This window comes from Pan troglodytes, chromosome 7 (assembly GCF_028858775.2).
Source record: "Pan troglodytes isolate AG18354 chromosome 7, NHGRI_mPanTro3-v2.0_pri, whole genome shotgun sequence".
Taxonomy (NCBI): Eukaryota; Metazoa; Chordata; class Mammalia; order Primates; family Hominidae; genus Pan; species Pan troglodytes.
This window is the reverse complement of record NC_072405.2, coordinates 94,483,044-94,494,835: the sequence shown is the minus strand read 5'-3', so window position 1 is coordinate 94,494,835 and position 11,792 is coordinate 94,483,044. Positions and strand designations below refer to the sequence as shown.

At 52.9% G+C, this 11,792-nt stretch overlaps 1 protein-coding gene across 1 annotated transcript; it reads right to left on the bottom strand.

Annotated features, from left to right (window-relative positions):
* Positions 1-1,536: 1,536 nt before the first annotated feature.
* On the bottom strand, positions 1,537-3,273 carry LOC134810761 (exonuclease GOR-like; the record flags this gene model as incomplete). The annotated part of the gene is made up of 1 exon (XM_063816799.1): positions 1,537-3,273. A coding segment is annotated over exon 1 (1,737 nt), but the record flags the coding sequence as incomplete, so codon positions are not given.
* Positions 3,274-11,792: the final 8,519 nt, after the last annotated feature.

The following is an 11,792-nucleotide window of genomic DNA, read 5'->3' as shown; positions in this document are numbered from 1 at the left end:
TAGTGGTCTACTCAGGCATTCAACTTCTTCCTGGTTTACTCTGGGGAGGTTGTATGCGTCCAGGAATTTATCCATTTCTTCTAGGTTTTCTAGTTCATTAGCTTAGAGGTGCTGATAGTATTGTCTGATGGTAGTTTGTATTTCTGTGGGATCGGTGGTGATATCCCCTTTATCATTTTTTACTGCATCTGTTTGATTCTTCTTTCTTCTCTTGTTTCTTAGTCTTGCTAGTGCTCTATCAATTTTGTTGATCACTGCAAAAAACCCGCTCCTGGATTCATTGATTTGTTGAAGGGTTTATTGTGTCTCTATCTCCACCAGTTCTGCTCGGATCTTAGTTATTTCTTGCCTTCTGCTAGTTTTTGAATGTGTTTGCTCTTGCTTCTCTCATTCTTTTAATGGTGATGTTAGGGTATGCATTTTTGATTTGTCCTGCTTTCTCTCGTGGGCAATTAGTGCTATAAATTTCCCTCTACACACTGCTTTAAATATGACCCAGAGATTCTGGTATGTTGTGCCTTTGTTTTCATTGGTTTCAGAGAATATCTTTCTTTCTGCCTTCATTTCCTTAAGTACCCAGTACTTATTCAGGAGCAGGTTGTCCGGTTTCCATGCAGTTGAGCGGTTTTGAGTGAGTTTCTTTATCCTGAGGTCTACTTTGATGGCAATGTGGTCTGAAAGACCGTTTGTAGTAATTTCTGTTATTTTACATTTACTGAGGAGTGCTTTACTTCCAACTATGTGGTCAATGTGGAAATAAGTGTGATGTGGTGCTGAGAAGCATGTATATTCTGTCGATTTGGGGTGGAGCGTTCTGTAGATGTCTCCTAGGTCCGCTTGGTGCAGAGCTGAGTTCAATTCCTGGATATCCTTTTTAGATTTCTGTCTCGTTGTTCTGTCTAATGTTTACAGAGGGCTGTTAAAGTTTCCCATTATTATGATGTGGGAGTCTAAGCCTCTTTTGATCACACTTTAAAGATCAAAAGGTAGAAGCGCAAAGACATTATCTGTGCAATATTAGAAACCTAGTAAGTGGTGGAATTTGGCCTTGAACCCAGATATCTAACTCCAGAGCCTAAGTGCTTCACCCACCTCACTGTGGTGCCTCTCGAGAAAAACAGGTAAGCACACATTCATAAAGCTGGTGGGCCGGGGGGCTGGCCTTGTACTCAGAGGCCATGGAAGTCCCACGTGGGGTGGCTAGTGGTGTAAGGACAGAGGTCTCGGATGGGCAGAGGGATGTGGACAGGCGCGAGGGGGCGCGGCAGGGACTCGGGGGACTGGGAGTGGCGGCTCGGTGCTGCGGGAGGCGATTAGTGGAAGGACAGAGGTCTGGGAAGGGCAGAGGGATGGGGACAGGCCCGAGGGTCCGCGGCAGGGATTCCGGGGGACTGGGAGTGGCCGGTTGGGGTTACTCTTGGCTTTTTGCCCTCTCCTGCCGTCGACTGCTCCGGTTTCTTTGGCCTTGCGGCGAGGTGGACAGGGTGAGCTCTCGGGACTGATGGCGGTTGTGGAAGGGGCCTGGGGCCAAGGACAGGCCAGGGCGGCGGGAGAGGCGGACCGGTGGCGTGGCTGGATCTGGGCACGCTGTCGGACCTTCCACATCACCAGCTGCAGGCAGGCGTTTGCGTCCTCGCTGGAGTTGTGGCCGTCCTGGCTGTCCTGGATGATCTGTCCCAGGTAGTCGGCCGCGAGATTCCTGAGGGAACGCTTGTAGGGGAAACCCAGGTAGTGCGGGAAGAGCACGGCCGTGTCCAGCACGGTGCTGTGGATGAGCTTCAGGGCCAGCAGATCGCTCTCCAGGCTGTGCCCGATGAGGATGGTTTGGGCGCTGAAAAAGCTCAGCAGGATGGCTTGCACTTGGGGCAAGGTGATGCTCGTCTTGGCGACGTCGGCCTCGGTGACTCCGGAAAACCTGGTGTTGTAGTCCACGATCTCGTTGTCGGGCTTGACGAAGGTGTCGTACACCACTCGCATGTCGGCGTCCACCACGGTGACGCGGGTCAGCTCTAGGCCATGCGTGGTGTAGCACATCTCACAGTCCAAGGCGTAGATTCCTGGATAAGCGTCTCTGGACAACTCTTTCTTGAAGGTCTCCACGAAGCCATCGAGGCTGTCCTTGCGGCCGTCCCGCACGTGCTGCTTTGCCACCTGGCAGCCCACAGAGCCAGGAGCAGCTGCACAGCAGGTGTACTGGCTAACCCGGCCTCCAGCCACCTGGCTCCAGCGGACCCGCCCCCAGTGATAATAACACAACTGGTCGCGTACACAGCGGCCCGAGGAGGACACCAGGTACTCGGTGCCACAACGGCAGCAGACCCTGCAGGAGGAGTCGCCGGGCCCCTTCCCCTGGCCAGTGAAGAGGACGGCGCCTCCGGGCCGCTCGGGGTGCGGGAAGGGGTAGCCGTTCTCCTTGAGCTGGTCCTGGCTGAGCAGGAACTCCTGGAGGCGGCTGTACAGGGCGGCCCTGCTGAGGCCCGGCATGGAGCTGGGGGTCAGGCCCTTCAGTCTCTTGAGGGTGTTCAGGACCACGTTCAGGTACCTGTTCTTGTTGGGGCTGCAGTCGTAGGCCACCTTCTCCTCGTTCAGCGCCTTCTCCACGGCCTCCTGCTTGGAGGCGCAGAACTTGAGACACTCTTCGGTGAACAGTTGGAGATAGCCTCGGCGGAGGACGGTGGGGACTTGGCACCCAGACCTTCGGAGGATAATAGGTTTCTTCAAACTCGGTAGGGATGGACGACGGACGATTCGCTTAGAGCTGATGGTGGTGGTGGTCTTGCATGCCATCCCTGACCTGTTGCGCGTCTTCCCTGGCTGTCTGCCTACCTTGGAGCCACTGGAGCGTTGGCTGCTGCTGGCCACCCGGGTTCTCTTGGCATCTGTGCAACCTGTGACCAAGCAAGGGCTGGAAGACTGGGCGATCGTCTTCCTCTTCCTGGGGGCTGAGATGCGGACTCCCGAGGGCCTCTCTGTCAGCCTTGGGGCGGCTGGCAAGCAGCAGGCCGATCCCCTCTGCGCAGGGAAGTAGGACGCCTCCGTCACCATCTTGAGATACGCTGGGGGCACCGCCGGACCCCTGTTCTGGGGCTCCGCCTGGATGTCCACAAATGCGGAGGCCTGGTTGTGCATCTGGGGCACCCGGAGCCCGAAGCTCTGGGCAGGCTGATGAGAGGGCAGGGGGAAATCTGGAGCCTCGAGGGCCGCCTCCTCGGCCACCTTCTTAGCTTCTGGGTATCCAGGTGGGAACCAGCAGGGAGCTGTGGCTCGCAACATCTTGCTGCCTTCGGGAGCACCGGCCTGGCTCTGCTCCGCTCCCAACTGGCGGCTTCTTGCCTCCAGGGCCGCCTCCTCGGCCACCTTCTTAGCTTCTGGGTATCCAGGTGGGAACCAGCAGGGAGCTGTGGCTCGCAACATCTTGCTGCCTTCGGGAGCACCGGCCTGGCTCTGCTCCTCTCCCAACTGGCGGCTTCAATGTGTGCCGCCCCCGCCACCCGTCGCCTTTATAGACGCACAGGGCAGAGTGGGTGGGACTTCTCCTTGATAGGTTGGTGCTTCCATCCAATCACACTGAGCCTCATCTTCCACCAGACTCCAGCTTGGGAATGCCTCAAGGGGTGCACTAATGGAATCAACTGGAACTCCTGGTTGCTAACCTTGGAGCTAGGTTGCTTTTCCTGAGTTAATTAACTGTCCCTGCAGGGCAGTCCTATCATGGCTACTGGAATTGGGCCACCTAGGATTCATTTCAGCGTCAGGGAGTTTGGTCAACTTGCTTGGGCCCACACAGCACCCCATGGAGCCAGGACTGGGCCAGCAGTCCGCTGCATGCTGCAGGGCAGGATCTCTCTGGGGCTGCGTTTCCCTGCTCTGTGCACTCCTCCGCTGAGGGCAAATTGAGGACAGGAAGTGGACCGCACCCACTTCTCTCCCACGACTTGGGCAATGTTCAACACAGGGGTTCTTCAAAAGGTTCATAGAAAATGCACGTGGTGAAGAAACTATGCATGGGTTTCCACTGGTTTGCACTGAAATAAACTTGTCCGAACTTCTTATAACCTTTCTGAACTAGATCTAGTTTGAGGCACTGAGAAGGATGAGACATCCACTGAAAAGGACTCCTATCAGAGCAACATGAATTCCACGAAAATTGCAGCAAGAGCAAACATCAAATTTCTGGTGAAGCTTGGGTGGAAGAATGAAGAAATCATTGATGTTTTAACAAAAGCTTCTAAGGACACTACCCCAAAGAAATGAACTCTTTACGAATGTATAGCTTGTTTCAAGAAGAGGTGAGAAGATGTGGGAGATGAATCCTGCAGTGGCTGTGAAAACCACTGTGCCCAGATCAGCTGCAGTTACGACGAGAGCTATCAGTGGAAATTTTAAACAGGAGGGATCACGATCCTGACGCATCCCTCTGACAAATTGTAACCGGAAGTTGGAACATGGCTTTACCAATATGACCTCGAATGCAAAGCATCATCAAAGCGACGGCTACCGAGAGGTGGCAGTGGTCCAGTCAAAGGAAAAGGAGGCCAGTCAGGAGCCAACATCATGGCATCAGTGTTTTGGGACACTCAAGGCATTTTGCTTGTTGACTTTCTGAAGGGCCAAACATCTGCTTATTAGGAGAGTGTTCCGAGAAGCTTAGAGAAAGCTTTGGTAGAAACATGCTGGGAAAGTCTCACTAGATCCCTGTTCACCACCTCAGTGCTCTGCTCATTCCTCTCATCAAACAAGGGCAATTTTGTCAGTTTCAATGGGCAGTCCTTAGGAATGCACCTTACGGGCTGCTTTCATGCCTTCTAAATTCTTTTTGTTTCCTAATTATAAAAAGTCATCTTGCTTGGAAAGATGAGAGAAAGTCTCCTTGCCATGCTTGGACAGATGAGAGATGAGATCCTCCTCTTCTCTCCCAGGACAGAATGGTCAGACTTGAGTTTCCTTTCTCCTCACTCTTCTCCTCCTTGAGGGAGGTGCTGTGCCGGACAGACCTGCTCCCGTGTCTAGACACGGGTAGACTCGTTGAAGATCCTCACAGGCAATCCTCCTTGGGGTCAAAGGGGAAGGATTTATTTCTTCAGGGCTCAGTAGTCCTCATCCTTACGCGCACCTTCACCAGCCCAGGGCGGGGTAGCGGAGGGTGAAAGGGCGTGGCTCACAGCCCGTTTCTTCCGCTCGGGCGTCTCCTGGGAGGAACCCTTGTCCAGTGAGCGGGTCTTCGTCTCCACCAAATTCCCTAGGGGGACACTTCTGGCAGCCCTTCTTGTTCAGCAGCTTACGGGGGTCAGGTGGACCTCTGCTAGTCACCAGCCTGAAGCCCTTACTCCATTTCAGCTATTTTTGCAGTTGCCTAGGTGACTTTTGAACCACATTACCCAGAACAGCCAACGGAGGAGGAGTGAGAAGAGTGGCCGTCTGGGTTTGCCGCATAGTGCTGCCTTAGAGGAGTTCTGCAGTCTTCGGTGCTGCGGGAGGCGATTAGTGGAAGGACAGAGGTCTGGGAAGGGCAGAGTGATGGGGACAGGCCCGAGGGTCCGCGGCATGGATTCCGGTGGACTGGGAGTGGCCGGTTGGGGTTACTCTTGGATTTTTGCCCTCTCCTGCCGTCGACTGCTCCGGTTTCTTTGGCCTTGCGGCGAGGTGGACAGGGTGAGCTCTCGGGACTGATGGCGGTTGTGGAAGGAGCCTAGGGCCAAGGACAGGCCAGGGCGGCGGGAGAGGCGGACCGGTGGCGTGGCTGGATCTGGGCACGCTGTCGGACCTTCCACATCACCAGCTGCAGGCAGGTGTTTGCGTCCTCGCTGGAGTTGTGGCCGTCCTTGCTGTCCTGGATGATCTGTCCCAGGTAGTCGGCCGCGAGATTCCTGAGGGAACGCTTGTAGGGGAAACCCAGGTAGTGCGGGAAGAGCACGGCCGTGTCCAGCACGGTGCTGTGGATGAGCTTCAGGGCCAGCAGATCGCTCTCCAGGCTGTGCCCGATGAGGATGGTTTGGGCGCTGAAAAAGCTCAGCAGGATGGCTTGCACTTGGGGCAAGGTGATGCTCGTCTTGGCGACGTCGGCCTCGGTGACTCCGGAAAACCTGGTGTTGTAGTCCACGATCTCGTTGTCGGGCTTGACGAAGGTGTCGTACACCACTCGCATGTCGGCGTCCACCACGGTGACGCGGGTCAGCTCTAGGCCATGCGTGGTGTAGCACATCTCACAGTCCAAGGCGTAGATTCCTGGATAAGCGTCTCTGGACAACTCTTTCTTGAAGGTCTCCACGAAGCCATCGAGGCTGTCCTTGCGGCCGTCCCGCACGTGCTGCTTTGCCACCTGGCAGCCCACAGAGCCAGGAGCAGCTGCACAGCAGGTGTACTGGCTAACCCGGCCTCCAGCCACCTGGCTCCAGCGGACCCGCCCCCAGTGATAATAACACAACTGGTCGCGTACACAGCGGCCCGAGGAGGACACCAGGTACTCGGTGCCACAACGGCAGCAGACCCTGCAGGAGGAGTCGCCGGGCCCCTTCCCCTGGCCAGTGAAGAGGACGGCGCCTCCGGGCCGCTCGGGGTGCGGGAAGGGGTAGCCGTTCTCCTTGAGCTGGTCCTGGCTGAGCAGGAACTCCTGGAGGCGGCTGTACAGGGCGGCCCTGCTGAGGCCCGGCATGGAGCTGGGGGTCAGGCCCTTCAGTCTCTTGAGGGTGTTCAGGACCACGTTCAGGTACCTGTTCTTGTTGGGGCTGCAGTCGTAGGCCACCTTCTCCTCGTTCAGCGCCTTCTCCACGGCCTCCTGCTTGGAGGCGCAGAACTTGAGACACTCTTCGGTGAACAGTTGGAGATAGCCTCGGCGGAGGACGGTGGGGACTTGGCACCCAGACCTTCGGAGGATAATAGGTTTCTTCCAACTCGGTAGGGATGGACGACGGACGATTCGCTTAGAGCTGATGGTGGTGGTGGTCTTGCATGCCATCCCTGACCTGTTGCGCGTCTTCCCTGGCTGTCTGCCGACCTTGGAGCCACTGGAGCGTTGGCTGCTGCTGGCCACCCGGGTTCTCTTGGCATCTGTGCAACCTGTGACCAAGCAAGGGCTGGAAGCGTGGGCGATCGTCTTCCTCTTCCTGGGGGCTGAGATGCGGACTCCCGAGGGCCTCTCTGTCAGCCTTGGGGCGGCTGGCAAGCAGCAGGCCGATCCCCTCTGCGCAGGGAAGTTGGACGCCTCAGTCACCATCTTGAGACACGCTGGGGGCACCGCCGGACCCCTGTTCTGGGGCTCCGCCTGGATGTCCACAAATGCGGAGGCCTGGTTGTGCATCTGGGGCACCCGGAGCCCGAAGCTCTGGGCAGGCTGATGAGAGGGCAGGGGGAATTCTGGAGCCTCGAGGGCCGCCTCCTCGGCCACCTTCTTAGCTTCTGGGTATCCAGGTGGGAACCAGCAGGGAGCTGTGGCTCGCAACATCTTGCTGCCTTCGGGAGCACCGGCCTGGCTCTGCTCCGCTCCCAACTGGCGGCTTCTTGCCTCCAGGGCCGCCTCCTCGGCCACCTTCTTAGCTTCTGGGTATCCAGGTGGGAACCAGCAGGGAGCTGTGGCTCGCAACATCTTGCTGCCTTCGGGAGCACCGGCCTGGCTCTGCTCCTCTCCCAACTGGCAGCTTCAATGAGTGCGGCCGCCGCCACCCGTCGCCTTTATAGACGCACAGGGCAGAGTGGGTGGGACTTCTCCTTGATAGGTTGGTGCTTCCATCCAATCACACTGAGCCTCATCTTCCACCAGACTCCAGCTTGGGAATGCCTCAAGGGGTGCACTAATGGAATCAACTGGAACTCCTGGTTGCTAACCTTGGAGCTAGGTTGCTTTTCCTGAGTTAATTAACTGTCCCTGCAGGGCAGTCCTATCATGGCTACTGGAATTGGGCCACCTAGGATTCATTTCAGCGTCAGGGAGTTTGGTCAACTTGCTTGGGCCCACAGAGCACTCCATGGAGCTAGGACTGGGCCAGCAGTCTGCTGCATGCTGCAGGGCAGGATCTCTCTGGGGTTGCGTTTCCCTGCTCTGTGCACTCCTCCGCTGCGGGCAAATTGAGGACAGGATGTGGACCGCACCCACGTCTCTCCCACGACTTGGGCAATGTTCAAAACAGGGGTTCTTCAAAAGGTTCATAGAAAATGCACATGGTGCAGAAACTATGCATGGGTTTCCACTGGTTTTCACTCAAATAAACTTGTCCGAACTTCTTATAACCTTTCTGAACTAGATCTAGTTTGAGGCACTGAGAAGGATGAGACATCCACTGAAAAGGACTCCTATCAGAGCAACATGAATTCCACGAAAATTGCAGCAAGAGCAAACATCAAATTTCTGGTGAAGCTTGGGTGGAAGAATGAAGAAATCATTGATGTTTTAACAAAAGCTTCTAAGGACACTACCCCAAAGAAATGAACTCTTTACGAATGTATAGCTTGTTTCAAGAAGAGGTGAGAAGATGTGGAAGATGAATCCTGCAGTGGCTGTGAAAACCACTGTGCCCAGATCAGCTGCAGTTACGACGAGAGCTATCAGTGGAAATTTTAAACAGGAGGGATCACGATCCTGACGCATCCCTCTGACAAATTGTAACCGGAAGTTGGAACATGGCTTTACCAATATGACCTCGAATGAAAGCATCATCAAAGCGACGGCTACCGAGAGGTGGCAGTGGTCCAGTCAAAGGAAAAGGAGGCCAGTCAGGAGCCAACATCATGGCACCAGTGGCATCAGTGTTTTGGGACACTCAAGGCATTTTGCTTGTTGACTTTCTGAAGGGCCAAACATCTGCTTATTAGGAGAGTGTTCCGAGAAGCTTAGAGAAAGCTTTGGTAGAAACATGCTGGGAAAGTCTCACTAGATCCCTGTTCACCACCTCAGTGCTCTGCTCATTCCTCTCATCAAACAAGGGCAATTTTGTCAGTTTCAATGGGCAGTCCTTAGGAATGCACCTTACGGGCTGCTTTCATGCCTTCTAAATTCTTTTTGTTTCCTAATTATAAAAAGTCATCTTGCTTGGAAAGATGAGAGAAAGTCTCCTTGCCATGCTTGGACAGATGAGAGATGAGATCCTCCTCTTCTCTCCCAGGACAGAATGGTCAGACTTGAGTTTCCTTTCTCCTCACTCTTCTCCTCCTTGAGGGAGGTGCTGTGCCGGACAGACCTGCTCCCGTGTCTAGACACGGGTAGACTCGTTGAAGATCCTCACAGGCAATCCTCCTTGGGGTCAAAGGGGAAGGATTTATTTCTTCAGGGCTCAGTAGTCCTCATCCTTACGCGCACCTTCACCAGCCCAGGGCGGGGTAGCGGAGGGTGAAAGGGCGTGGCTCACAGCCCGTTTCTTCCGCTCGGGCGTCTCCTGGGAGGAACCCTTGTCCAGTGAGCGGGTCTTCGTCTCCACCAAATTCCCTAGGGGGACACTTCTGGCAGCCCTTCTTGTTCAGCAGCTTACGGGGGTCAGGTGGACCTCTGCTAGTCACCAGCCTGAAGCCCTTACTCCATTTCAGCTATTTTTGCAGTTGCCTACGTGACTTTTGAACCACATTACCCAGAACAGCCAACGGAGGAGGGGTGAGAAGAGTGGCCGTCTGGGTTTGCCGCATAGTGCTGCCTTAGAGGAGTGGTGCAGTCTTCGGTTGTGTGATACTTCACCTGGCTGATTTCTGGGAATGCCTCCACAAATTCGCTAAATTCAGTAGCTTTTGCCTTCCAAGATTCACCTGGTTGGTGTGTTGCACCCATTCACTAGTCATTTACATTAGGTATATCTCTTAATGCTATCCCTCCCCCTCCCCACGCCCATGACAGGCCCCGGTGTGTGATGTTCCCCTTTCTGTGTCCAAGCGTTCTCATACTTCAATTCCCACCTATGAATGAGAACATGCGGTGTTTGCTTTTTTTGTCCTTGCTATGGTATGCTAAGAATGATGGTTTCCAGCTTCATCCGTGTCCCTCCAAAGGGCATGAACTCATGCTTTTTCATGGCTGCATAGTATTCCATGGTGTATTTGTGCCACATTTTCTTAATCCAGTCTATCATTGATGGACATCTGGGTTGGTTCCAAGTCTTTGCTACTGTGAATGGTGCCGCAATAAACATACGTCTGCGTGTGTCCTTTTAGCAGCATGATTTCTAATCCTATGGGTATATATACCCAGTAATGGGATGGCTGGGTCAAAAGGTATTTCTATTTCGAGATCCTTGAGGATTCACCACACTATCTTCCACTACCGTTGAACTAGTTTACAGTCCCACCAACAGTGTAAAAGTGTTCCTATTTGTCCACTACCTCTCCAGCACCTGTTGTTTCCTGACGTTTTAATGATCGCTCTTCTACCTGGTGTGAGATGATATCTCATTGCGGATTTGATTTGCATTTCTCTGATGGCCAGTGTTGATGAGCATTTTTTCATGTGTCTGTTGGCTGCATAAATGTCTTCTTTTGAGAAGTGTCTCTTTATATCCTTCCCCCACTTGTTGATGGGCTTGTTTGGTTTCTCTTGTAACTCTGTTTGAGTTCTTAGTAGATTCTGGATATTAGCCCTTTGTCAGATGAGTAGATTGCAAAAATTTTCTCCCTTTCTGCAGGATGCCTGTTCACTCTCATGGGAGTTTCTTTAGCTATGCAGAACGTCTTTAGTGTAATTAGATGCTGTTTGTCAATGTTGGCTTTCGTTGCCATTGCTTTTGGCGTTTTAGACATGAGGTCCTTGCCCATGCCTGTGTCCTCAATGATATTGGCTGGGTTTTCTCCTAGGGTTTGTATGGTTTAAGATCTAACATTTAAGTCTTTCTTCTGTCTTGAATTAATTTTTGTACAAGGTGTAAGGAAGGGATCCGATTTCAGCTTTCGACATATGGCTAGCCTGTTTTCCCAGCACCATTTTTTAAATAGGGAATCCTTTCCCCATTTCTTGTTTTTGTCAGGTTTGTCAAAGATCAGATGGTTGTAGATGTGTCGTATTATTTCTGAGGGCTCTATTCTGTTCCATTGGTCTACGGTAACCAAAACGGCAACCGATAGCATGCTCTTTGGTTACTGTAGCCTTCTACTGTAGCTTGAAGTCGGACAGCTTGATGCCTCCATCGTTGTTCTTTTGGCTTAGGAATATGTTGGCAGTGGGGGCCGTTTTGTGGTTCCATATGAGCTTTAAAGCAGTTTTTTCCAGTTCTGTGAAGAAAGTCATTGGTAGTTTGATGGGGATGGCATTGAATCTATAATTTACCTTGGGCAGTATGGCCATTTTCACGATATTGATTCTTCCAATCCGTGATGGTGGAATATTCTTCCATTTGTTTGTCTCCTCTTTTAGTTCGTGGAGCAATGCTTGGTAGTTCTCCTTGAAGAGGTCCTTCACATCCCTTGTTAGTTGGATTCCTAGGCATTTTATTCTCTTTGAAGCAATTGTGAATGGGAGCTCACTCATGATTTGGCTCTCTGTTTGCCTCTTATTGGTGTATAAGAATGCTTGTGATTTTTGCACCTCGATTTTGTATCCTGAGACTTTGCTGAAGTTGCTTATCAGCTTAAGGAGATTTTGGGCTGAGACGATGGGGTTTTCTAAATATTCAATCATGTCATCTGCAAACAGGGACAATTTGACTTCCTCTTTTCCTAATTGATTTCTCTTTATTTCTTTCTCCTGCCTGATTGCCCTGGGCAGAAGTTCCAACACTATGTTGAATAGGAGTGGTGAGAGAGGGCATCCCTGTCTTGTGGCAGTTTGCAAAGGGAATGCTTCCACTTTTTGCCCATTCAGTATGATATTGGCTGTGGGTTTGCCC